At 42.6% G+C, this 27,597-nt stretch overlaps 2 protein-coding genes across 9 annotated transcripts in view; both read right to left on the reverse strand.

The window, feature by feature from the left end:
• Positions 1-20,126, reverse strand: part of TMCO4 (transmembrane and coiled-coil domains 4) — a 41,865-nt gene extending 21,739 nt beyond the window's left edge. The window contains exons 1-11 of one of the 8 annotated variants that reach the window (XM_054849843.1): positions 20,020-20,110; positions 19,263-19,462; positions 16,196-16,380; positions 15,603-15,777; positions 11,137-11,164; positions 9,029-9,161; positions 5,303-5,400; positions 4,456-4,599; positions 3,831-3,950; positions 1,744-1,908; positions 1,062-1,198 (exon numbers count right to left, since the gene is read on the reverse strand). In XM_054849843.1, coding sequence (XP_054705818.1) covers positions 1,062-1,198; positions 1,744-1,908; positions 3,831-3,950; positions 4,456-4,599; positions 5,303-5,400; positions 9,029-9,161; positions 11,137-11,164; positions 15,603-15,777; positions 16,196-16,374 — 1,179 coding nt within the window. In that variant the 5' untranslated portion in view covers positions 16,375-16,380; positions 19,263-19,462; positions 20,020-20,110. Of the gene's footprint in view, positions 1-1,061; positions 1,199-1,743; positions 1,909-3,830; positions 3,951-4,455; positions 4,600-5,302; positions 5,401-9,028; positions 9,162-11,136; positions 11,165-15,602; positions 15,778-16,195; positions 16,381-16,506; positions 16,699-16,722; positions 17,366-19,262; positions 19,463-19,734; positions 19,750-20,019 lie in introns of those variants that run through there. The other 7 variants (XM_054849842.1, XM_054849847.1, XM_054849845.1 and 4 more) reach the window with 7 other exon arrangements.
• A 3,955-nt stretch (positions 20,127-24,081) lies between these two features.
• On the reverse strand, positions 24,082-25,949 carry RNF186 (ring finger protein 186). Its single transcript, XM_054849803.1, has one exon. The coding sequence runs from the start codon at positions 25,880-25,882 to the stop codon at positions 24,962-24,964; it is 921 nt and encodes a 306-aa protein (XP_054705778.1). The 5' UTR covers positions 25,883-25,949; the 3' UTR covers positions 24,082-24,961.
• Between the last annotated feature and the right edge of the window lie 1,648 nt (positions 25,950-27,597).

Genomic DNA, 27,597 nt, shown 5'->3' on the forward strand with positions numbered 1-27,597 from the left:
GTGGCTGTTATAAAAAATTATGTGAGGTAAGCTTTTATTTTGAATAGCCTAATAAGATTTTCTGTAAGATCAAAGGAAGCCTAATCTCAACAGCAATGAAAAATGGTCTTTGTATTAACTAGGGAGCAGGTGTGTGATGGACTCCCTTGGCACCACGCTAACTAGTTTTAGACTCCGGCACATTGGAATGTGTGTTTTCACAATAGCGAATGCTTAAAAGGCAGTAACAAATGCCCCCAAGCTAAACAAAGAGCTCGTATGAAATAAAGTTTATTGCCTTTCCTGGGATTGTATTTTTATGAGAAATCAAGTTTGTTTCTACTCTGCTGTTCCACATTGTTCTTTATGACATGCAGCTCTGGGGCCACGGCTCCCGCAGGCTCCTCTATAATAGAACCCGGACTAGCATGCCTGTGAGACGAACACGTGGCCAGCAGAAAATGGCTCCCTCCATACCAGTGATAGCCCAGCAAATAATGGCAGGGGTTTTTTGAGCAGAAACATCTTTTGCAAGCCTTCTCAGGGAGGCTTACTAACTTCTGTCACTTCTTTCAGGTAGCAGCCCGTTCCACTTCTCCGTAAGCAAAAACACGGCTCACAGTGCATCTGCTGCTGCAGTCTTCTCTTACGTTGTTTTGCTAGTGCCTCTTAATTGTCAGTGAATATTTTTAACATTCTGTCTTTTCTTCCCCTTTTCACCTATCTTTACTTTCTGTTCTCAGATTTCCACTAGGTGAGTTGGCCTGGCTGTTTTGTGACATGGTCAAGCCACTTGTCATTTATGACCTCAATCTTTTCTTCGTCATTTAGAAAAGCCTTAGGTTAAATGGAATGAATCTTAGCAGGAATTGTCTGATTCTCTTGGGACTTCCTATTTTTCCCCAAGGAACCAGATACATGCTGGTCACCTTCATGCATAATTTTTTAACATTTCAGTTTATTAATTTTCTTCTCCCTGGAAAAGATGCCACTTGATAGTTAACTAGCATGACTATAAAATTTAACCTCCGTGGGCCAAATCCTTTCCAGACATTATTCCTGGATAATTTCTAGGTAATTACCTGCTGTCGACTGAGCAGGATATGTGCTAGGTGTTTGCCTACTTCAGCAGACCGATGGAGACACACTCCCCAGGGGTTGTCAATGACACTGGCAACAGTCAAGAGTGAAGCTGGCCAAGTCAAGGCCGTCATGATACCTGCAATGCACAAACAGCACAGCATAGTCACAAATCTGGGCTGCTCTTAGGAAACATCAAAAAGCAAGACGGTTCACTGAAGTTAAAAGCTAAACCCAGGACCTTCTGTCATTTCCAGTTCTTCTTTCTCAAGAGCTGATCTGAGAAATGCTTTGCTAGACTAAAGATAAGAAAGAATCTGATGTTCTGATACGGAGGCAAACAGACGCTATACATGAATGTAACCTGCATGTTTGAAAGGTTTATGTAAAGCACTAAAACACAGTGTAATAACACAGAGAAATAAACAGAGTCACACATGAAGGAAGGTGTTCCCAGCTGTGATTTTAAAAGAATGCGTCAATGACATAGAGGCACAGCAATTCAGGAGAGCAAATCTAAATTGCAGGTGTGGCAGAGAACGTTCTGCAGGGCGGTGCCAATACTGCCAAGGGAGATGCCTGCTCAGAAATCTTCCTCGTTTTGGAAAGCTCCTTTAAACAGACACCAACAGTGAAACTGCACAAGAGCCACTCAAGCAGATCTGAGACATTTTAGGTTCTTACCTGACAAGACGGTGAATTTTAAGGCTTCTTGAGCCATCATGTTCACAAAACCATTCAGCAGGGAATCCAAGACGGTGCCAAGTTCCATCAAGTACTTGGACTCCCAGGCCAGACAATACTGCTCACTCGATTGCAACAAGCTGCTCCATGGTGCTGTGAAACTCCCTGAGAAAGATGCAAAGTTGCAAAGATGGAATTCATGTTCAGAAAAACCACAACAACAGCTGGCTCCTGGGAAGACGAGTCCAACAAAGAACCAGAAAAGAACTGGTTGGACACTGGAATACACTGATATACTGTGAAAACCATGAATCATATTTAAAAATACTGCTAGGTTTAGACTGTATTTCCACTGTTTTACAACTAATTGAGGGGTATAAATAATGCCCTAGCTTTAGCTGCCTTGCCAAAGAGTCTTCAGTGTGGACAGGCTGACTTCAGGACCCATTCAATCGCCTCAGAGACCGCCAAGACAGATGGACGTTAACACTAATTATGTCTGGTATTAAGGACATTCCTCCTGTTGTCAGACATCAGGCTAAGTCTGGCAGCTCCATCTTCTCGTATAGACCAAAGGAGGGGCTGTCCTGAGAAGGATGAAGTGCTGAATGGCTGCATGGACTGAGTTCAATGGGACCAGAAGCACAGAAAATATGTAAGATCTTGTCAAAATCTATCGCTGAGCATCTTCCCAGCACTTCAGTTAGGTGGGCAAGGATTGCATTAATGGTTCTGTCTGAAAACAAGGAATCTGCATTTGCAGATCCAGACTACAATTATTTTTACTTTGCCATCTAGCCCAGTCAGTCACTCCACTTTCATTTTTTCCCCTCCAGGTGCTAATCAAAAGCAGTACCTGGATGTTTGAGAGATAATGGATAATTTACACTGCGCAAGCCTAGCTGAAAGAACAATTTTTAGCTGAAAGAACAATTTTTAAGCCATTCTCTCTCCTGTTTGTAGTGTAGCTTGTAGTAAGTGGCCAGGCAGGGCCTGGCAATGCTATTAATGGCAGATGAACTCTGAAGGGCAGAGCAGCATTTTCATCTAGTGGGAGCTCAAAACTCACAAGGTAACAAATTCCATAAAAATCCCATCCTCAGTCCCTCTGTTTTAAGGAGTCATGCAAGTGTGCAAATAGACAGGCACAGCTGTCAGGAGGAAACCGGATGACAATTCTGCTTTTGCCTTTTTAAACATTATAGCAGATTGCTAGTTATGGAAGAAGAATGCGTGTCATTTGTAACTCCCTTTTAAGGGCAAACAGACACAAAAAGGTTCCTGAACGACATGCTTGTCTTTGTAAGAGTGCCTGGGAGCCCTCCCACCCCAAGGATTTGGACCCCTGGCAAGCAGACGATGAGAAAAGCCGAAGTGCAGTACTGCAAATTGAAAATAACCTTACTCTGACAGCAAGCTACAACCTAACAAGCAACAGGACAGAGACATCCTTCTGCATTAATGATATCCAGTGTTAATTACGATGCCTCTGAATAAATTGGCAGCTGTTCAGTCAGGTTGCTGAACACATCAGCAGACAGTTGACATATTTTATATGACAAACTGTAGTGGAAAATAAAACACTACAGACCTTTCAAGGTTGCTGCCTGTAAGTTCACCTCCTGAGTGCTGTATTAACAGGATTTACTTGACAGAACTTTCTTGCCAATAAACCTCATTATCTGGCAGATACCGAGAAAGAAAAAAAGACACTATTTTCTGTTAATTGCTGGAGGATAAACATAAGGTCTCAGAGATAGGTGAGACACTTTGTACTAGTGCTGGAAATCATCCACCCTGAACAGACTTTTCCTAGCAAAACCAGACAGCATTTATTAACAGAAACAATCCTGCTATGACTACTACCAATCCCACTATCACTACCAATTTACTGCCCTCTTTCTTTCCTGTTTTGATTGGAATTGCAGATTGGGTTAAAAAGTCTTACGTTGAGAGCTGATCTCTCTTAGTCAACAGGCCATGCAAGCGTGGAGAAGTCACAATGCTACAAGAGCCCAAACACTGCCTGGAGTGGAACAGAGACGTGGCTCTCCAGGCTCCTCTCAGTTTCCTCGTCTTGTTCTTACCATATTTGCCAGCGCACAGCCATCCAGTAATTGCTACGGTGATATGAAGCTGCTTGCCTTCAGTAAGCGGGAGGAATTCAAACTCTTCTATGGCTCCCACACGCTTCTTCATCTTGTATCCTACATGCAGTAAGGCAGAAACACGAGTCTCAGAAATTGCACAGCAAGGACAGACTGCTAACGGTAGAAGTTCATAAGAAATTATTTGGGTAATTTGGATAGTGGTTTTTTTCCTTTCCAAACCCCTCAGCAAGTCCACGCATGGTATGGAGCCACAGTGATCCTTCTGAGCTTGTGTGATCCAAGGGAATCCCAGCAGAAGGCTTTTCTGCTGCAGACCAGATATCAGCTGTAAAAACCACTGCTCTCCACGGCAGCATCTTTCTAATCCAAAGCAGCAAGCTTCCATTTCCTTCATTAGCCACATACCAAATATTCTTTTCCTACTTGGTCATCAGGGGCTACACAGTATCTTAATCAGCATTGAAATAAAAATTTCATAGTTGTAAGATTACATCTCAAATTGCTTCCCTTGCTCTGCAGAGCTCAGTTAAGTTGTTAGCTCTGTGTTTGCAGACACGAGCCTGTGCCTCAGTAGCTGAGAAATGCGCGGTCACTCTCTTACCTGTAAGGCCAGCTCCAGCTGCTCCAAAAAGGGATGCCATGACAGCAATTCCAGCAGTCGAACCTAAAGCAGCAGCTCCAGCACTTCCAATGATAGTAGCAGCTCCCGCAGCAACCAGAGGGGCAGCAAGACCCCCCGTCAAGCCTGAAGATGCAACAAGTAACACCACCAAACTATTGTCACTTATAAAAATTAGGCAGGCCTTTCTCTGTGCTGTGTGAGTACTGCTAACTGAAAGAGGACAAATGATGGTCTTTTTTGCATCACCAATAAAGGGGCTTTCTGAGACCCTCCCCAGGCTCTGAATCTCTGCATAGATTCCTTGACTGACTTCAGTAAAAATGAAGAATAATTTAAAAGTCAAAGGAAGAATGTGTGGTAGCCAGTGGTGAGCTATGCCCTGTTTGCTTAGGAAACCTCGATCTCGTCTCACGCTATTTTGAATTTAGAGTTGAAGATCTGATCCTCTTATAACACAAGAGCAAAAGAGAAGAAAACACTTTTTAAGGGTGATGACCTCAGTTTAGTACTTCCCCCAGCCAGTGAAGCCACACTAGAATAACTTTTCCAGCTAATTCTTTCAGTTTTATTTTCGTGTGGCTGAAAATACTTTTCTTGGATTTGGGGTTTCTTCTGTTGTGTAGGTTTTTTTGTGTTGTTGTTTGGGGTGGTGTTTTGGTATCTGAAGTGACATACTACCTTCAGTGAATGCTTTAAAATTAGAGCTTGAGCTGAAAGGTATGATGGCTTCTGTTGGTGAATGTGTAACTCAGCGATCCCTCCCTCTGCCCTAGTGCTGTGCATGCAATTCAGGAGCAAGTTTCCAAAATGCCTAGGGCAGCCTCACCGATCACTGTTCCGCCCCCAACGGTTGCCAAACCGATCAGCAGGTATCTCTTCAGCTTTTTTCTTCTTTCCTTCTTTTTTCTTGATACTTCTGCAGTTCTGCAGGGGGGATAGAAGCACAAAAGCTGATGGAAAAGGCTGACGGATAACAGGCCTGCAGCAGAATCTGCTTTTATTCTTCTCAGTGTAATTTCCCTACTGGGAACAGTAAAAAGTAACATGCAGGTGTGGACAACACACTCAGATTTATGAGCATGGACATAAACCCACAGATTTAAATTGAAACGATTTAATTGCTGACAAAAGCCAACAGATGTTACTTACTTGGAAAACCCTTCCTAATAGGGCTGAAGCTTGTAAAAAAAAAAGAAACAAAAAGTCAAAAGCATTTCAAGAACTATATACTGCCTATGTGTCTTAAAAAAACCACAAGCAAGCTAAGTGTGTTTGAAACAAAAGGGAATAGGGATAGTTTGTACTAACAAAGAGATGGAATTAAACTGTTCTCCAACAACAGTGTTTATATTGAGCCGCTTTCTAATTGCACATCACAATATAATAATATAATAGGTATCAAACACAGTCATTAGTTCATTTGTCTGTATGCACTTAAGCTACATTTTAACAAGCTTATCAGAAACAGGTAAACAAACCTAAAAGGAACAAGTATCACTTATTAGGTACTCCTTTGGCTTCTGTCCACCGTCTTTGGTTTCTCTCTTAGAAGAAACACTTCCCACTTCAGAGTAAAGTGCGAGAAACAGAGGATACTGAAATAAGTTGTTTACAGAGGAAGGTTCCTTCTAGCCTGCTTACGCAGCAGTTAATCTGGGCCTTGAAACATGAGAATTTATCTTGCTTCCAAACTTGGACATTTTCCCTCTTAATCCTAGCCTAATTGTGGATTTTCATTATCCATATAATTGCCTAATCCTTCCTGGAACCCCCTAAGCACACTGTAATTTTGATAAAGACAATTTTAGATGAGTCCCAAACAATATGCAGCTTTGTAAAACACAGCGGGAGAAGAATGAAGCACAGTGGGTGAAATCCCTGCATCGCTGAAGTCAATGGCAGAACTCCCACAGACTTGCATGGCACAGAGACTTTTTCTCCACAGAGATCCTCCAGAAAACATTGTGTGTTACCTTCTGCAGCAACAAACGTAGCTGTCTGCAGAGAACCACAGTGCAGCCTGCAATGGCTGTCTCTTCAGCAATTTCCATATAACCACATTCACTTTCTACAACCCCGTGGTCAAAGTGGTATTTGGATATGTGCTAGTCTGCACATGCAGTCATCCGTCGCAATGCCTGGCTTTGGAAAAAATTGCTCCTGGAATTCTTTAAATAAGCGCTGCAGTCTGACTGTTAATACCTAAGCTGGCAATATCCAGCAATTTCTGTTCTATATAGTGGTTCATCAGCTTTTATAGTCAATGTGCTCTTGTCTTGGGCTGAAAATAATGACAGAGCGAGCTGAAATACGGCTAACCTGGCTTTAGTGGCAATAATGAGTGATTTGAGTTATGTAGGTAGAAAGATAGTTTGCAGCAACAGCCTGCCTGAAGATGCAGTAAGTACAACTACTGTTGTGAGAACTTTTACCTGTCATTGCTTTCCTTCTGTAGCTACTAGCAACTGCTTTTGACAATTGCTTTCCTAATAGCTTCTGCATTACAATTATCACTTGATTACCAGAGTGCTTTTTATCCACTCTGGTAATTAACTGCCTCTTCTGGTACTTCTCAGTCATGTTGGATATGCAGCTTCTTGCCAGAACCACAAATAACATTCAAAAAGATTTTATAGGTGGAATGACAGGTCATTTTTCAATGATGAGAAGTGGCAGGAGTACACGTTAGTGAGCAACTGATGTCATGTTTTCCCATTTTTTAGAGAACCGTGTACAAAAGAGAGGTTCATACTTGCAAGTCAGGACATGTTTGGTGCTAGTAAAATGAATTTAAGTGTTTGGAGCGTTGTTCTATAGATGACCATGCTGTACATTTAACCTTGCACATTCTGGGCCACAGGCCAACACACCCAAAACAGCAAAGGCGGGAGCAGAACCTTCTGTTAACAAATATCAGTAAAAACTGCCTATGCAGAAGCTGCCAAAACTCTGTTTGGTTTTTACCGTTCCAAAACCTCTTGCAGTGGATGGTCAAAGCTGGAAGCATCCTACGCAGATGTTAATGTATTCCCTGCCCCAAAAGTCTGCGAGGTCAAAGCGGCGACAGGTTTATATTCCGCTTCCTTTCCCCATTGACTCCTAACTTTAAAACAAACAAAGGGTCATCAATTGCCCACAAATCTCAGCCTTGTTTTAGCACTGCAATAACAAATGTGTTCGTACTGCAGTCTTGGACTACTGTCACTATAAAGATTTTTTTTCCCCTTCTATCTAATAGGTATTTATTTTATTTTATCCATGGCTACAACTTGGGCAAAGAACAAGACTGAAATCCATGGCTTTTGCCACACCAGATATGCGCAAAACCCACTGGGCTAGCTGCAACATTTGAAAGCCATGCTTGTAGGTACGGTGCGTAATTCTCCAGTTGCTCTTGCCATTATCAGACACGCCACTCTATCTTTTGGTGTTGCGCTACAGCCCGTTTCAAGAGCCACAGTCCAGTTGATGCAGAATTAGGTAATGGAGCATCATCTCTGCAAGCGACACACCGCCCTCGGCATCGATGTTTTCCTGCGCTAAAGGCCCAGGATTGAGTTTGTTTCCACAAGCCACAACAAACCAGTCCCCATTAATACCAACCCTTGCTCCTGCATGCCAATTTAGCAGTCCATGATCTTTGAGATTATTTTGACTTTCCCTTTTTACAGTGTGCTATAAAGTTAAGCTTTATTTAAATAAAGCTATAACTGAAAAACACCAATCACATGCTGGACCTCACGGTAATGTCTGAACTGTACTGTGTCAGGGACATTGATTAAAGCCTCTATTAGCACTCAGGTTAATCTCATAACCTGTTTGCTGAGTTGACAGATAAAAATAGTAAACGGTCCCTTGAAAGTCCACTATGGACATGTTTACTGCCTTACATATTGCTAAACCTTCACACAATTCCTGCCTTATAAGTGGAATATAAAAATACTACATTTCTTACAGACACCAACTTTTTGCCTGTTTCACATCTAAGAACTGGTGATTAAGAGGATTAATCTTATATTTATAACACAGAATTAGGAGTCAGGTCCATAAGTATCTAAAGTTGCAGACTGTTGCCCTCAGAAATCTACCATCAAAAGGAGTTAGACAGCTGTCTCTTAAACAGAATACAGAGAAAATCGGCAGCAGAGGATCTAATCCTGAAATTTATAGGAATTTCATTCTGCAAGAGGCAGCTCTATCTGAAGAATACTGGGCCAAGAGCTAAGAGCCAGAAGCTATTTCTGATGCATTTAAGCATAATCTAGTCTAGGAGAGGAAACTGGAAGAAGGAGATGAGGGAGTTAGTGTGGAGTATCCTTTACCAGCTTGCAAGGTTGGGTGTCTGCTCTAATTTAAGAACACTGAGCTTTCCTGCTTCTCAGTACAGCCAAAGTGCTACGAGGGCTCTGCAACCCTAATCAAGCCATAACTGATTATGCTAAGAGCCATGGGGGAAATGATCAGAGACCGGACTTAGGCACAAGTAATTACTGCTAAGCTTTCAAGCACCAGCAGTGTTTTTTCATCCCATAGTCAACCCAAATGTTCTTACTCTGACTCTTCCTCCTTTTGTTCCTTCAGGCTCTCAAGCAGAGATTCCTCCAGGACTTCCAGTTCCTCCAAGGGGATTCTCAGCAGCCAGGAGACGTGGCAGATCAACACCCTGGCTCGAGCATCGTACGACCCTTCAACAGAGGGAAACCCAGGAAATCCATCAGTCTGCATTGCACCAGATTAAATAGCGAGTGGCACACTCAGCTGCGTTAGAGAACCGTGTCGCATACAAGCATAGCTCCTTCCCTCAGGCCCCCTTCATCTTCCACGTATTTGAACACATGTATCTACAGAAGAGAGCGATAAATGGAAATCCTTCTTCCCTGCAAACCTCATCCTGTGAACAGAGTCACTACACCAGGTAATTGCCTCTGTGGCAGGAAAAGGAACTCAAATCCTTCTGTCTTCATCCTCTGTGACAGAAAGTTTTTGGCTCTGGATAGGCTGCATCTTTCTTCTTAACAGAGAAATGCTGCAACAAGACCAGTCCTACCTGGAAATATATATATATATACACATATGTAACATGACACAGTACACCTCAGCTATGCACGGATGCAAGATATGGTATCTTGTAAAAATACATCTCCATACAAAATCTTTATATTCAATTCATCTTGTTGGCAACAAGAGGGACTGTGGAGTTTAAAACTGCACACTGGCTCACCTCGCAGCATCACTGACAATTGTTTGCATTTACACTTCGCTGCAGGAGATGCAGGAGTGGACAGTGCACTCAGACAACATGTGATAGGAGTAATGATTACTCCTGGACTTCTAAGCAGGTGCTCTTAAAGAAAAGACATTTAAAATGTAACAGATTTTAAATTATTTGTGCCAACTCTTGCTTTTTGAATGTGTTTCTCTCAGTAGCACCTGCTGCTTCCTGGTGATAGGCTTTTGTAAAGGGTTCTTAGTGCACTCTGGGATGAAAAATGCAATTGCTTTTCTAGGGGTGGGTGAAGGTACCAGTAAGACCCAATTACAAAGTATGTTTCTGATACCGCTGCACGTAGATCAAATATGGCATTTGGCAATCTATTAATTTTATTTATTTATTACCATCATTACCAAGATACCAGACTACTTCAGTAGACTTTGAGGACACCACTTTTAAGATTTGTGCTTCGCTGAGAAATAAGGATAGTATTTATCTTCACTTCATCCCCGATATGCCATGTCCTGCAAGCCCAAGCAGGTGCTTTAATGAAAGTAGCCTCCTTACTTCCTGTCTGCTAATACACAACTTCGCTTTTTACTTAGCCAGCTTGGCACTAAGTCGGTGAGGCTTGAAAATATATTTCTTTTTTAAATTCCAGCTTAGCAAAATAAGCAGTTTTGCAATAAGTGACTTGTCAATTTTCCATTAAAAATAAAGCAAGAACAAAAATGGTACTTTGTCCTGCAGTGAAACGGGCTAATCAGCAAGCAGTGAGTTCTTTCCTGTGAGAACATGTTAAAACACAGAGATTTAAAAAATGCAAGTAGTGATATAAAACAGGCTTCTTTCAGAACTGAACATTTTGTTCAGTAGGCAGTCTTTATTTCATTAATTTTATCAGACTAATCCATGTTATGGATTGCAAACCAGAAAATTGTTTTATGCGCAATATAATATACGAGTAAAATCACATTTATTTATAACAGGCTTCACAGGACACACTGGAATTTATTCCCTGAATTTTTTTTTTTCTTTTTAGGCAACAAGCAATCTTCTGAAAGTTTGCTAGGCTGAGATCTTCCTAACAGCTTTGTTGCCTTCCTAAAGGAAGAGGTGGCCTGCACCCCTGGAAATACTGGAGAAAAACCACCCCACTCTAGGTACTTAACTCCAGAACTTTTCTACCATCACATACATTTGCATACCAATGCACACATGCGAAGGTAAGGAGGTGAACAGTTCCATTTTTAACAGGTATTATTAATCATTCCTAATATAATAGTTGCTTTTCCTGTAGTGGATGCAGGGAAGGAGTGTGGTGCTTTTGCTATAAAGGAAGTTAAGATAAAATAGGATGGTATCTTGAGCTTTTTGAGCATTTTAAAGTATCAGATGTAAACTCATCTACATTATTCTTACAAAGAACACGTGCTAGGTAAACTTACCATCTCTAAGAGAGAAGGACAGAAGGTCCTAAAAAGAAGAAAAAAAAGAATATTGAAGTTAAAACTGATGGCGTATGCCTGGAGATATCAAAATGGAGGCGTGAAGACCCATCGAACTATGATTTAATTACTGCAGCATGTCAGTTCATAAACAGGGGAAGCCGGCAAGCTACAGTTCAGCAAGGCTGCACGGAGCAAAGCCAGATGTTTCCAGTACAAAATTCTCCATATGCAGGTACAAATGGCTGGACAGAAGTAGAAATGCTTGGTATATGCTGAAGCATCTCCTATTTTTTTTTTATTAGCCATCCTGTTGCAATTGAAAGCACCATGATTATGCCGGACTTCAAAGTTTGGAGAAACAGGGCTCTAATTCTCCTACCGCTCTAATGCCTTCTGCTCGCTATATAGTCATATATACTCATATTACAGATTTGAATACTACTCCAATGGACCAGTGGCCTCTGTTTTCTCTGGCATTCTGTGAATTCAGAGCTCTAGGCGGTAAGGCTGAACTGGCATGAAGTTATTTTGAATTAAGTGCTCAAAGAATAGAAATCTCCGAATTTATGGCCATCTGTCAAGCTTGAGGGACTTGACTTCTGTGTTGGCTCTTCATCATAAAAAAATTGGGAAAACAGATCAATCCAATAGATGGTTTCCATGGACAAATCCATGAAAAAAGAGGCCAGTGTTTTTACTACTATGTTCTCCTCTTGTCTTGTCACTGGATAAATTTTAAGTTCTTTATGTAACTACAACACTAAGCACTAGTTCAGTCTAGCTACTTCCCTCTCCTACACACAAATAAAGCACAGCTGAATTTTACAGGGAATCCTTCAGCCCTTTGGGAACACAAAAAATGCAGCCAAAAATGTAGGACGCTGCCAAAGAATTTATGATTATTAGTCTCAAAAACTCCTAAGGAAAATTTGTATCGTAAAAATGTCTCTAGTCTTTCCCCTACTGCATGAGAAGCGTAGAACACAGAACAAGCCATCCTTAACCAACTCCCACTAGAAGAGGGGCAAACTGTAGATATCATCCAGGCAAAAGTAAGTGCCTGGACTCTGAATGTCATTTTAACATGAGAAGAGTCTGTTATTTCATGAAGGAGAAGAGAGCTTTTGCTGCAAGGTCAAATGGAATAAGCATTTCCAGGAGGTATCTGTTGGGCTGGGTTCTGCACAAAGCAGTCACCCCTGCTCCTTCATCCTGCATCCCAACGGCAGAGCGCTCACCCAAGAAAAGGAAGGTCCTGGTCTCCAGTGTGTAAATAACCCTTTTAATTTAAGTTAGTCAGTGCATTAGGTCTCCTCTGTTCCCCTGATCACCATGCTGCAGAAAAAAAAAGGCTTCTCTTTAGGTCTGGTCATGATTAGTACTCTGTGCATGGACACATGCTGCAGACTGTTTCCCAGGGTTGGTGGGACATGGGAATTGGAGACATTAATCCACATAGGCAGAGGAAGGAATGTAACTCTGGTTGCCCAGAGCCTGAGTACTGTAACTACCCAAGTGTTAGATCCATGAGCACCATCACCTCCTCCCTGGCTGCAGTTTTGTGAGGAAGGGTTGGCACAGAGGTGTCAAAGCCCAGCAGAAGGTCCAGGGCTGGGAGTCCCAAGCAGAAAGTTGATCAAGCAAAGAGCCTGAAGTCTAGAATAAGGTGAAGCTTGTGACCTGGTTGCCATAATTTTCCAACAGGCTTGTGGTTTGTTCAGAGCCCATTTCTAGGCAACAAATTCACCCTGTGTGTTGCAAATGGAGCCGTACGTCTTGATGTAGGTCCTGTATGATATGCTTAGTATCATCTGTGGCACCTAATATCAAATAATCTCTTTTAAAAATTGGGCCTAAGCATTTATATACATTTATTTCAAAAGGTGAGGGATGGATACAGGCAATCAGTTGATAAACTGGACCCACTGTTTTTATTGCATCTCTGCCAATTAGCATTCTTAAATATTTCTAATTGGTTTAGGCTTTGCACATAGTGCTGTGCAGTCTTCTGGAATCCAATCAGCATTGATTAGATTAGTTCACAAATAGTTTGTTTTCCTCCTCTAAGCAGCAGCTTTTATATTTCAATCTTTGAAGCCAGTGTTCTGAATCTCCCTGTGAACTCTATGCACATTACTACCACCCACGATTGAGAAACCTTACAAAGAAAGGGAAGCAATCTTTATTCAGAGTCTTTGACAGCTTTTTATGAATTGCTGTGAGTTCAGAACCCATTTCCTCAACAACATAGAGCATCTGATCCAAATTGCAGTAGATGTGTAGAAAAACTCAGGAAAATGGGCATTCTAAGTATCTTCAGAGCAAAAAACTGATTCATAATAAGAACTTCCAATATTTTCTCACCTATCGAGAAACAAAAGCGGACAAAGTTAACTTCCCCACCTCTTCTGCTACACTGCCTTCTCACACCACACTCACAGCCTTCGTGTTATGACTACTGTCCTTAAAGGATTCATTTAACCAACATTTGCCTGTATTAATCATCTGCAATGAACGCGAACAAAGATATAAATCCATAATCTTCAAATTTTCATTGAATTAATGGTAAGCTCACCTCTAATCTCCTGACCTCATGTATCATCCCTGCAGCACTGCTGAGATGGAGGGCATTCAAAAATGCAGGTGCTAGTGCTGACAGGACCCTGCCACTGAACACACCGAACAATTAAAGGGTTAAATAAACAGTAAATGTTGTGTCTGAATACAAAGAGGCAAGAGCACCATAAAGCAACACATCAGGAATTCACAAAGCTTTGTCCTGTAGCTTGTTGATTTTCAGGTAAGAAGGAAAAATCTGATCTCAGCTCAATGCACTGAAGTTTCCCACATGCCAGTATGCTTTCCCAAAGATACCTTGCAAACCTCTTCTGCGTTGGTCTAAAAAAGCCTTTAATTCTATCTTTCCTTTGACAAAATCAATCACCTTGCCCATATACATGATTGCAGAAGGTACCGATGTTGTGGCATTAGACTGATAGCTATTCCTGATCTTTGCTTTCAACTAATCAAATAATTGTTATCTATGGCTTCTGTATTCCACCTGAACCCAGGTGATAAGTGCCTTGGTTCTCTGGCTCAGAGCAAAATATCGCACGCTCCCACTGAGCCAGAGCCACTTTTGTAACAGCACAAGGAGCCCTTATGCAGCGTAAGGTCGGAGGAAGCACAAGGTAAAGTTTCGCAAAATTTCACCCTTAATAAACTCAGCATCAATGCAGGAAAACTTGCCTAATTCTAGAGAATCCATCCTGAAGCTGAGAGAACAAGGAAAACAACCTGAGAAACACCAAGCCATCTAGATGCAGAAAGAACTGAGTGCAGATTTATTGATTTTGAGCAAACAACATCAAAACAGCTACTCTTATTATAGAAGATCTGTCCTAACTTACTAATTAAGCTTAAGATTCTCTGTCACTGTACTTATACTGTTATAGGACCTTAGGCATTGTAACGTTCAGATGTTTGGAGCAGATCCTCTGAGGCCTTTTATGACTAGAAGACACGAAAGATGGCTGAGATAATGGCAGCTGGTCACGACAACCAAGAAAGTTCACTCCTATCGTATCTTGACTTACGCAGCCTTGTTCTCGCATCTGCTGTTCTCTCGGGGCCATTGCTAAAGGTGAGCGTGTGATAACTCTTACTCAATCCCACAGTACCTGTCTGCACGCAGGATGCCTCGCTATTTCCTTGTGTGCAGTGTACTTGTGCGTGAAGGGACAGTGGCCACGTTCTGCCTGGCATCAGCAGCAGCCTGCCGTGCTCTTCGCCCTGCAAGGCACAACCTGAGGCTGGATGACGAGATATCTTCCCCAGCTAAGACTCTACAGCAAAGGTGAATGCCATCAAAATGCTTCACCTCTTTTATCTTTATGTCAGCTTTTACATTAGAATGCTACAGAGTAGTCCAGTCTCACTAATACTTTCTCAGTGAAAGAAAATAAAGTCACAAGAACTTATTTCCTTCCAGACAAAGCTCAGTCTGGAAAAAAGACTCTGGAAATTGTGCTGTTTGGAGCATGTATGTAGAGGTGTTTTGTATTACTGGTATAGCCATGGGGCTTTGAAACAAATGAAAATCAGGTCTATTGTGTTCAGTGTTTCACCAAAATCTGCAGAATGCACGTGTGAATCAAAACCACTGCAATAACAGTGTCAGAGTAAAAAGTTTGATGGTTCTCTGTTCTGTAGAGCAAAGGTATCAAAGACACAAAATGTTAATTCAACAGACAGTAACCGTGCCTTGTGCTCATCGCTTCCATGAGCTGTTAATGGATAGAGAGACTGCCAGTCACCCACACAGCTACTCAGAAATATATGCATGTCAGAAATATTGATTTTACTTCCCTGACTGTACAAACACAACTTCAGTTGCAAACAGACATGTATGACAAATCTCTTTTGCAAAAGCAAACAAAGGTGAGGGGAGCATATGAACTTACTCTGGTAATGACAACTGGATTTTCTTTCAAGATGGGATCCTCCAGCAAAATCTGGGCAAATGTTTCTGTGCCCTCACCTCCTAAGCCACTAGCAAATGCTGTCATGGCAGGTAAGACAGCTTCGGGCAGGTCCAGCCATTTCACAAAGCCCTCAATGAATTCCGTCCTGAAGGAGCTGTAAGGCAACAGTAGCAGTTAAGGCCCTGTAACTGGGTATTTTTGCAAGGTTTGAGTGGTCCCTGCTTTCAGATGCTGATGCGTTGCTGTTCACGCAAAAATCAAAGCATCGTAACAAGTCAGCAGAAGTCGAGCTGCTACACAAGCTGGCTAAACAAACAAGCAAGCAAGGTCTAGCACCATTCAGATTGCTTCGATAGATGCTCTAAAGTCTGCAGTATTCAGGGATGCAATTTGTGAGAAGTATAAAAGTCTTAAAGGTGTAAGAAAGAGTCAAGACAATTAAGAAAACACCTCATGTCAAAAAGATCTTCCCTAACTGGAGAAGACCCCACACAGAGTCCAATACCAGCTCCCCCCAAGCTGCTGCCCAAAAGCCACCTCCTTTGCTCACCCCTTGCTCCCCCGTGTAGTACCTTTGCTCTTTTTCAGGGAACAGCCATGCTAGGGATATCCCACAAAGCGCCGCATAAGCAAATCTTCCCGGTTCACCCAGCCGCTGGCCCAGGAGCACGTACGGTTCCTTTTCACTTGCCTGTTCAGACCCACTATGCTGTTTCGAAGCCCAACCTTTCCACTTCTCTTCTGTGGCCATTTTTACCTGCAAGTTCAAAGAGGAAAAAGCAGAAGGAAAAAAACCCAACAAAACAATAAGCAGTTGGAAACCAGGAAGCAAGGAGACAAATTGCCTTTGTCACAGTCACACTTGCTATCGATATTAAGTCACCTTGTGCATTCCCCCACAACACGATGCTGTGACCAAAGACGACAACAGGAGACTTTCCATTCACCAGTTATCAAAAGCATTGCACAAAAGAAGCCAACAATACATCACACAGCAAAAGGAGAAGTCCCCTTCAAGATGCAAAGGGACTGGGCTCCATTCAGGCAAATCATTCACATGCTTACTGCAAAAATAACATGTAAAATAAAAGCTCTGCACCTGGTGCAGGGACTAGTACAGCTGCCTGGGAAATAATTTGCTTCTCTCGTCCTCAACCCAAATTGCTCCTCTGTTTAATTTGCTGATGGCATTAAGAAAGTCGAGTCCAGCTGCAGCCTCTGATAAGAAGAACTTTTAATGTGTCCCATGGACATTGCTATGCTTTGCTTGTAACATTCTCTCCTCTATACAACCTGCCACTGCTTTTTCCCTAAACATAAGATCCCTGTGCCACATGGACCTTGAGCTGGGCCAAACTATTATTTTTTTAGAGCACAGATGTGTATGCACTTCTGACTGTGCATTTGCAACTGAATGGCTTACAACTGCTCCCTGGAGCTCCCCTGATTATACAACCAACTACCCGAGATGACTGATATCAGGCAGACATGACAACAGCTCATTTCACGATTCACCACGGGGAACAATCCGCTCCAAAGCTTGCTTACATCACCTGAAATTTCTACTGGCTCCCCTTAACTGTTTTTTTTTTTCCTTCTTAAATATGTTATATCACAGAGGCGCTGATTGGCTTGGCCTTGGCCAGCGGCGGGTCCGTCTTAGAGCCGGCTGGCATTGGCTCTGTCAGACACAGGGGAAGCTTCTAGCAGCTTCTCACAGAAGCCACCCCTGTAGCCCCCCCTGCTACCAAAACCTTGCCACACAAACCCAACACATGGCTTCATCAAGATTCAGTTCATTTCTAAGGGGCCCAAACCACCTATTTCATTACATAGTTCCTATTTAAATGTTTCTTTTCTTCTGAACCCTGTAGAAAGGAAAGCGGCTAAATAGGAATTAGAAGCCCGTGACACTACAACTGAATCTCAGAGGATGCAGATACTATTTATGGGATAGTTTTAGAGTCCTAGAAGAAAGAAATGCAGCACAGGAGCAGCTCTCTTTAAAGAGATTTTATTATCTACATGCTGTCTGTCATGGTCTTCCAGGAAAGGCATCTGTCTTGCTTTCCCGCTCAGAAATTTATCTGAGGCGATTGGTATTTCTCAAGGCTTACACTGTTTAACTGCTGATGTATAAATGCAAGGAAAATTCATCACCCAAGGCCTGACGGTTATTGTAACTCACAGCTCTCTCCCTGAGAGAGCTCAGCCCCACTGCAACACCTATCTCCTGATGCCACACGGGTCTAAGGCGTCTCAGTGTGTTTCCATGGAAACATCACATTCCAGCAACACAGGAGCACAAAGTCCACAGGAATAAACAAACTCTGTTATTTCCGTACCAATGAGAGAAAGGAAGGGCCAGGTTACACTTCCCCCAGGGACAGCAGGTGCCTGGGATCAATCCTGGCTGCTCCAGTACCAACCCCAACAGGCAGCAGCATTTACATTTGCTGAGTTGCAGCGGGGAAGGTGGTGCAAGATGCATCTCCAGGCTTTCCAGGGCTTTCTTACAAACTCCTAAGATTGTTTTATTACCTTAGGAGCTCCAAAGCCCTCATTTGGACTCCCAAAAATCCATTTCACGTCACTTGCTAGACTCTGATCTTCCTAAAACATCCAGACTTATGGACCAATTTGCCCAGAAATAATCTAATGCTTAAAGTTTCAATAACTTTACAATTACTTGGCATGTCTACTCACCTCTGGACACAGATTTATGAGCTCATTATGGGAGACAGCATTGAAAATAAAATCCCCTTCCCTGCTGTGATAGATTTATTGATTTAACACAGGCTCATATGAAAAGTGAAGCAGCTAAAAAGGACCTAGAAACAGTACAACTGTTTAACCTTGTTTCCCAATAACATAAAAGATGTGACCAATTATGGAGCAACACCATAGTGGCTTCTTGCATGCAACTTTATTGCCGTTATGCAACAAATAATTCACGATGCTGAGCATCTAGAATTCCCAGAGAAAGTTTTTCAAAGACTTTGCTCTGAAGAGGCTCTGATCTGTATGCTCAATGTGCATCCCTCAGCATAGGTATCTATTTCTTCATAAATGTCTAGGAAAAAATGGGCTTGGATTTCAGATATGCAACATAAAAAAGGGGCAACATACGATTTAGTAAAGAAATCTTGGGCCAAGAAGTTTTGCCACTAAATCCAAAGTGAAGGAATTGAGTGCTAGAAATATACCCCAAAAGTTATTTACAGCTTGTGGCACTGGAATTCACATCTCAATGTGATTCAGCAATCAATAGCATTGCCATAATCTGAACTGTCACTTGAAAGAGAAATTTTTTATCGCTTCCAGCGCTCACTTTTCACACAAAGCCCTTTGTTTTTTTGAGAGGTGCTGTGTTTTATACAGCAGCTCCCAAAATCCCATTTGGAAAGCAGAAAGATAATCCTTATGTGGATCTAAAGCTGTACAATACACACGTGCTCCCTACTGCTGGAAGAATTACAGAGATGCCGGCATCGCATTTGTCCTAAACTATGACAAAAGTTACCAAACCGCTGACACATTAATCTCAGAGACTCTCAAAAATTAATGAGGCATCTCACCAACTTCAGAGAAGTCACAACAGATAACTTTTCAGATGGGGTTGGCCGAAAAGTCTCTTACCAAGGCACACCGGAGGATGGCACAGCCAAACCGCGGTTAAGCACCCGCCAGAAATTGTGACACCGGAAGCATTTGAGCAGATGAGTTTCCTTGCATGGGGCTCCAGAGCCACACATATGCTTACACACTGGGAGCGCCACGGCCTTCTCTTTTAATCAGTAGATAAGACGTACAGACACAGAATGCAATTAATTCGGTCCCTGATAAAAAAACCCACGTGAATGCGATACAGACGACTGCTGCAGAAATGCATGCTAAATGTAAAACAGCAATCTGGGACAGAGGGGACGGGGACACAGAAAAGCTAAAAGCTTAAGTAGTTGCAAAACTGAGCACGTTTGATCCAGTTAATCCGGACACTTGTAGCGGCAGTGACTGAGAAGCGATGTCATTACAAGAGTGCAGGAAAGCTGTGGAGAGGGACGCAACCAGCAGAGAGAAATCACTAGTGGGAAAAACATGAAGGAAGCACCTCAGCTGGGAAAGCTGTGAGGAACAACACCTCCACAGCTGCCAACATTCACTTTTATTGCAAGTCCTTTGCGTTTGACATCTCTGCTACTAGAACACAGGCGGTTTTTTACAGAAAATAGCACTTTTGACAACCACTGAGGGAAGGAAACCAGCCCCCGGCAGCAGCGCGGACGCCGCCACAGCTCTCCCCTCAGGAAGCGGCCTGAAGAGAGGGTCCCAACAGCCCGCTCGTCCCGTCAGCCCCCAGAGCTGCACCCCAGCCGTACCCAGCCCCTCTCCCCACCTCTCCTTGCCCCAACCTGCTGCCGGCCCGGCTTCACATAGGAGCCGCGGCTCTCCCTTCCGCCGCCGCCCGCCCGCCTCTTCCTGCCTTGCTCGTCCTGCCCGCCGTCACTACGCAATCTGCGTACGGCAGGCCGACTGCTCTGGGCAGACCTGTACTCCTTTACGCGATCGGCGTAGCGAGGCACGTAACTTGCGGAGGGTAGAGCGGCGCTGGGCTGAGGTGATGGCTGGCAGCCAGCCCCGGGCCGGCCGTTACCCTGCTCCCGGCCCCTTCGTGGCGGGTTGTGATAGGTCCATTTCCACCCTAAGATGGGTATATCTGCTCCTTTCCTCACTGCCTACCTTTATCCACAATCTTGGCCTTGTCCACCATGTTGATGGCTCACTCAGGGTTTAGGCCTACCTGGGTACTGGCCCTTTTTGCACCCTTTAAAGCCCTTCTTCTTTTGTGAGAACTTCTCCCTCTTTGAGGGAGGGTTACAGAGAGAGCTGGGGATGTATATTTGGTGGAGCTGCTCTCAGGTTGCTGCCCCAAAGGCCTCTTTGCCCCCTCCACACAGGACTGGTTGGCATCTCTGAGGGTTACCCTGAGGAAAACTAAAACTTCAGTCATGTCTCACATTTTGTGCCGTGTTACTGGGTGGGATCCCAAAGCCATATGAACAGAAGCTGAGCTGTGTGCATGTATATATATATATGCCCTCATCAGGCAAATAGGAGGGCCATGTATGTGTTGCTTTTGATAACAGCAGGGTCACTGGCACAGCTCAGGAGGCTTTTCTCCATTGTGGTTAATTGGCCATGCAGAAATCCTAAGGCTTTGGAATCAGTTCAGCTACCCAAGCATAAGGCTTTTGCATTGTGTTTTTGGGGTGTTTTAAGATAAGCTGTTGTTCTGAGGGCAGTCTCAGGCTGGAACCCCAAGTCCAATGTGTATTAATGAGAAATCCGTGTTTTTTTCAGGGGCAGGAGAGTAGTTTTTCTGTACGATCGCATTTCACGAAAGCAAAACAAGTTTTGGTTGCTTGGTAGCTGAGGTAACTGATTTATACTTTAAAATCTGCTGTGTGGGGCTTACTTATAAATAAATAAAAAAAAAAAAAATCCAGGTACCAGTTCAGTTTAAAAGCTGAGTTTGATTTGGGCAAATATCATGTCCTGGTTGCTTGCAACTAATATTAGACCCCCTCAGGTTTACTCACATAAGTATTCATGTAACGTATAGGTATTTTAAGCATCATCATATAGTCATTAAATGTGACCCTGAAGTTCAGAAGGTGAGTTCTGTGGATCCCAGTTAGGGTGCAGGAGGTATCTACTTTACCTGCAACTTAGGTAACTGCACAGCACAACACAATGGACAAGTTGCAACTGGTTCACAAGAAGCAAGGAGTCACCTGGACACAAATCTGTGTCTCTCAGACCAAGATCTGCAAGTAAGTTTCTGGTAGATTTGACGGTTCTGTGTTTGAGCACTTGAAGTTCTCTTTGTACAGAATCTGAGTGATGTGGAGGTGTGAAATGTGTTATTTATTCCATGTTTGGTTTTGCCTGTTTATATCTCTGTGATAATACAGGAGAGCTGGTAAAAGTGGACCAAAACATAAGTTGAGTGGAATGATGAGTGAGTTTTACCAGATGTTGTAAACTTGGGATGTTGTTACATAGTTTAATAGTAATCAAAGCCAGCACAATTATGGATAATTTAAAGATCTGTAGATAAAGTGAGACTTCTACATTTAATGGTAATTTAGAACACCTACACTCAAATTTTTTCAGGCACCTGTCTCACTTTCTTATATAAGTAGCTAGTGACTGTGATGGGTGATGGTGGTTGATGAGAAGCCTGAAAAGGGATTGGGATAGGGAAAGTTGTGGCTTTGGGAAGAGCCCTGTGGGCTGAGAGGCAGAGTGGGAGCGCAGCATGACAAAAGGATAGACGTATTTTTTAATTAAAACTGGCCTGGGTACATGCATTGTTAAACAAAACACCTTTGAAGCTTCTGGTCCAGAATTCTGCCTATACAGACTATAATCCTTAAATACCGCTGTTGGGTCTTATCATGCTTTTAATGTCTTGATGGGATTCTTTGTAAATCACAGTTCTCAGGTATTTATGCATTTTGTCAGGCACAGCTGAATATTACTGCCTGGGCCCATTTCTCATTATGAACCTCTCTCTCTCAGGCTACAGCATGTTACCTCGTCGCTATGTGAAATTGGGAGCCAGCTAGGTAAGGTAAGCAGGGCAATTCGGAGCTGAAACTTTCTTGCCAAAAAGACTGGCATGAATTTAAACTGAGTACAACCAAATCCTTTACGTTTTGGACTAGGAATACAATTCTTTTGGCCTTTTCTCCGTAAACTTAGTTGCTGCCTCAAAGGTTTACATTGTCATCAAACCTTATCTTTTCAGATGAGAATCCACAGCTGTTATAAAGATATCAGGTTCTAGGGCCTAATGACTCCCACCAACATCCATGAACTCTGAATCAGCTGATCGTTAGTAGCTCTCAAAGGCTGAAGAAATATTTCGACTGAATTGCTGAACACAGGCTTGGAAGGTGTAGATAGAAAGCGGTGGGGGTAGAAACCTGGACTTCCATGGCTGGTGATCTTACTGTATGGATCCATAGGGGTTCTTTCAGAGGGCCTGTCTCTCACTGGTAATCGCACAGCATGCCTGCTTCCTTCCTGCTGGTGTATACTGCCTTCAGGGAAGCCCTTTTCTGTTGGCCATTTTTTTGACACTGTAGAAATTAGTGTAATAAAATTGAATGTACCCTTTTGGAAGGGCAGGGTGATAAGTAACAAATTGTTTTTTCCTGTTCACATTAATTCTCTGATTTCATTTGTTCACACCCATGTGCTGACAAGCCCACATGGGCTGACCAGGCTCTGTTGTGTGTGATGCGGCCGCGAAGGGACGCTGCCTCTAAAATCTTCATTATGTTTCTTGACTGATGATGGCAAACTGATACTGGGTGTGACATACACCCTTCTGGAGTTGGTGTCATTGGGAATCTTGCTTGGTCTCTTCCTCTTTTGGGCAAAATTTCCCAAGTTTTATCTTTTTTGTTTTTTAATTGAGATTATTTTATGGCTCTCATCCTGTTCATCTTTGTAATCTTATCTTTAGGGCAGTCTGTTTCTTCCTTGCTATCTGGTTGTTTGAATGAGATCAGTGTTCTGTAGTAATTAGCACATGATTTTCTTTTAACCCTTCTAGTTTACTATGCATGCTACATTCAGGCCAATATTAATATATTTGTTACAAACCTTTACAGTACCAGTCACCCATTAGTGTTAGTGAAGGGAACTCGACAGGAAAATTGTCTATGAGCTGAAAGACTTGGCAAGAGCTTCTGAAATTATTTTCAGTACAGGTCGTCCAGTCACTGTATTTGGAATAATTCAGTAAAGTATTTGGGTTTAAAACTACCTGCATTTTCCCAGTTGAAAAACTTTTTTTCTGGTTGGTTATTACCAAATGTTATTATACATGTACTCTGCAATAAGGCAGCTGCTGCCTAAATATATGAGAAAAAACAAAGCATTTATTTCCCTTGCAGGTTTGTGTTTTTAGGCAGAACATAGACGTGTTTTTTCCAAGACTCTGGGAAGACAGCAGCTCCTTACCCTCTTAGTCTAATCCATTTTATCTGCTGGTGAGACACTATGTATATATATATACTGAGCAACTGGGGTACATCAGTTTCCATTCTTATCGAACACAAATATTTACCACAGGCCTGATCCAAGGTCTACGGAGATCCAGGGTACTCTTGAAAATGTAACTTAACTAAGAGCAAACTTCTAATTTTTTTCCAATTTAATTTGGGTTGGCTTATAGGATATTTTATTAGCAACTAAGTATTTATTTAAATCAAGGAAAAACCCAACACATTACTTTTTTGCTTTATTCACCAACTCAGTTGTACAGATTCCCTAATATGCTTTCTCAGCTGTAGTTCCTGTCAGTGAGGAAACTGTGAGATGTTTTGACATTAATTGTCAGTGAGGAATTGAAACACTGAAGTCAATGAGCAATTAACATTATTAAACTTTAATGGACACATTCCATATAAAAATATCACATGTGGTATAGCATAGCAACTGACAGATTTCTGTTTATCTCTGTGGGCATCTCCAAGGCCAATGTCACACTTTATGTAAAAAGGGCAAGAAGAGAGGCGGTGCGGGTAGCCAGATAAAGGAGTTCAGGTGAGAGGAACTATTTCTGTGCTAAATAACATGGGGAATTTGGAGTGTCATGAGCTTTTGAGAGCCTTGCCCTTTGCAAGCCACAGACTCAAGATTAGGAGTGTTGATTTTGCCTCTTCCTCTCCAATTTTGTGTGTAACTTAAAATGCTATTGACTGACATGCCCTTTTCCCAGTCCCTTTCCCATCCCTCCCAGCAACCATTTCGGCAGTGATAGGGATTAAAGTGATAACCTGGGTTAAAACGACTCTCTTCCATTGAGGCTAGGTGTCCAGTCCCTGATTCAGCAGTCTTATTTCCCCACATTGTCACAAGAAAAGGTGTACATCCGTTAAGAGAGTGGGAAACACAACTACAGCAAGGGATTTTCACAGGACATCATCTGTGAGGTGTTTCAGATAATGTTCTGCAGTACTAATCAGGAGATAGCACGAACAAGAACAAAATGACAAAAGCAAACCAGCAAAATTATTAGTCTGGGATAAAAATTGTGTGGAAACCCTACAATTTTTATGTCCTAAATATCAACATACAAATATTTTACTATGCTTCCAGTGATGAAATTTAACAACACTTTGCATTGCCATTGAGCCATCTTAGCCACCTGTTGAATTTACTATGTGAATGATTGCTTTCAAAGTCCAGTAACTGACTAGCACGCCTAACATGCAGCTTTGCAGGCTGGACCAGTCTTTAGGCAGTGCACGTTAATTGTTTCAGGCAATAGCAGCGATGTGGGTCTGCTTATGGCAGGAGGTGAATGAGTCCCTGTTACACCTCCAGCAGAACTTAGGAGTGCAGCAAAGCACCATAGACATGACCAACCCCAAAGTAAGCATGAGACAAATTACCCATTTTATCAGCCCAGAGTATATAAACGGGAGGATGAGGATAGTGAGAATCACCACGAGCAGCAGGAGCAGCACGAGTCTCTGGACAGCTAGTCTGTTGTCTACCAGAAGATTTTCCTCTCCATGTAAAGCATCTTGGCTGGTCTGAGTCCAGCTATTGCTGTCCAGCCCTATGGCAGAGATACGTACCTCAGGATTTGAATCAAGGTTTTCCAAGTGTTCCATGACGTCATCTTTATTTTGAAGTGTGCGGATGAGTCCTCCTGACACAAAAGTAGCTTTTCTGCACAGGGGGCAGGTGATTATCCAGGTACTCTCTTCTTTGCTGAGGATAAGCTTGAGGCAGACTGCGCAGAAGGCATGCCCGCAGTCCAGGAGCTTTGGTACTCTGTAGATGTTGTATTTGTTGAAGCAGACTAGGCAGTCCATATCAACAGATGTTGTGGTTGAACGCTGGTGGTTCATTTCAAAACCGAATACTTCGGGAGAGTTTGAGTTTGTTAGCATAATGAGAGGATTTGAATTTGGACAGTCTCTTTCCAAAATTGCTGGTTTAAAGGCATCAGGACTGTCTCGCTCTGTGCCTGAAGGTGTCTCCATTTCTGTAATACATTCTTCAGTGAATTCCAGCCTCTTCACGTCTGCAGCGTTTTCTATTAGGAGTTCTGCTCTGCTCATTTCTGCAGCACCTTCCGCAGTGGGCACAGGACTGTCCTTTCCAGCCTGTGGTACTCTGGGAGCTGTTGATCCATTTTCATTGTTTAGCTTGTCAGTGGCTTTCTCCATGGAGATAAACCTCTGTGCGGTGTGTCCTCCCTCAACTGAAGGATTTGCTGAGTTTCTGGCTCCTTTTATGTGTTGCTTTATTCCTGTTGTATGCATGATTGATTAGTGACAGCTTTAAGTGTGTTATGCTCTTACGATACGATGTTTTTATGAGATGGGGACTTGAGTTAATGATTAACTTCGTGGCCAAGAGGTTTTACAACAGCTGATAATATCACTGAGCAGTTGCTGTCCAGAAGCAGACCCCATGGCATTAGCAGACTGCAAGCTTTGTTCACTGTGATAGCCAAGATGCTACCATTATTACTAAATTAGTACTTTATTTGTTGAAAGCAATTTCATTGGTCTCTAAAGGCTGCTTTGCTGGACAGTGACAGATTCAGAGGAATTATCTAATATTAAAATGGGTGTACTGAATGCAGTGCTTTGATTAGAGAGACTGTAAGGATCAGCAATTTTGAGTTCTCTGAGTAGGAAGTCTGCTCTTGCTTTAGCAATAGTCACTACCCTCGAGCTGTTACCCTACAGTGCAAAGTAAAGAATGAGATTGAGATTATTAACATTGAGTATTGAATGTCTGATTATTATCAACTCTTTTATCCTAGGGGCATCTCTGTTGGTTTCAGTCATCAGAGGGCTTCAGGTGCGAACTGAAGCATGACCTAGGGTCACACAGGGTCTCACAGAGTCCATGGGAGAGATCTGGAAATTAAAAGCAAGGTTAGGGTCTTGGTAGGACCATCTTTTTTCTTGGCGTTTGCAGGACAACCTCATGCACTCAGGAATGCCCTTCTGTGAGGTGGTGGTGTGAATATTCAGCTCTTCTGAAACATAAAGGCCTGAAGAAAATCGCTCACCCTCTAATTTCTCTCTACCTTTTTACTTGAGGGGTAAAATACAGATTGTTTGTCAGTAAGAATCCTGTGGAAAGAAGGAAGGAAGGTAGAAAAAGAAGGGTCACTGGTCCCAGAAAGCTGGACTAGGTCAGCATTACTGGTAGAAGTCACACAGTACCAAGTCAGTAGCCTCAGGTGCACCTGAATGCTCAAAGCTGCCTGTGCTACCACGTACCAGCCTCTCCAACAGAAAGAGATCAAACAAGTGCAATTTAGGAAGGTGAGGAGTTCAGGAAGACTCTAATCTCATGACCTCACTGATGGGGGGTGAGGTGAGAAGAGCTTGTTCTTCTTTGCTGAGGAACAGTAGAAGGTTTGTTGTAAACAAATTTTGTAAAAGTGTCCAGGCGTGTCTGCTGTATTTCTGCTGACGTGGTATATATATAGTGGTGTTTGATGGACTTTTGGGTGACACTAAACTTTAGGAGCCTGAAGATCTTTCGGTTGCAGAAGTGGGACTCGTAGTTGAACTGGAGGTGGGCTGGAGAACTGCAAGGCTCCTTTATGTTTAAAAATAGGAGAATTTTCTATTGCATTTCACATACCTCTTTATTACTAAGTTAACACTGTTAAAAAGAAAAGATCTGGGAAAACAGAAGACAGACCTGCCATTTTTACAATGCTTTAGAAGTTTCAAATTTAGTCTGTCAGTTCCCATGTCTTAAAATTTACAGATTCTTAATTACCAGAACAGTATGAAAGTGTCTTGCAGATGTTGGGAAGCTGGAACAGACACCAACAGGGGAAACCACACTCCTAATTTGAATATTTCAGTTAAAAACTAGGTGGGATGAATCCATGCCTCCACCTCTGTTTGTT

The sequence above is a fragment of the Grus americana genome, chromosome 21, assembly GCF_028858705.1.
Source record: "Grus americana isolate bGruAme1 chromosome 21, bGruAme1.mat, whole genome shotgun sequence".
Lineage (NCBI taxonomy): Eukaryota > Metazoa > Chordata > Aves > Gruiformes > Gruidae > Grus > Grus americana.

Bases quoted from the DNA above. Each gene is read 5' to 3' on its own strand.
- RNF186 (XM_054849803.1), bottom strand. From the start codon at position 25,882: ATGGAGAAAGCCACTGACAAGCTAAACAATGAAAATGGATCAACAGCT.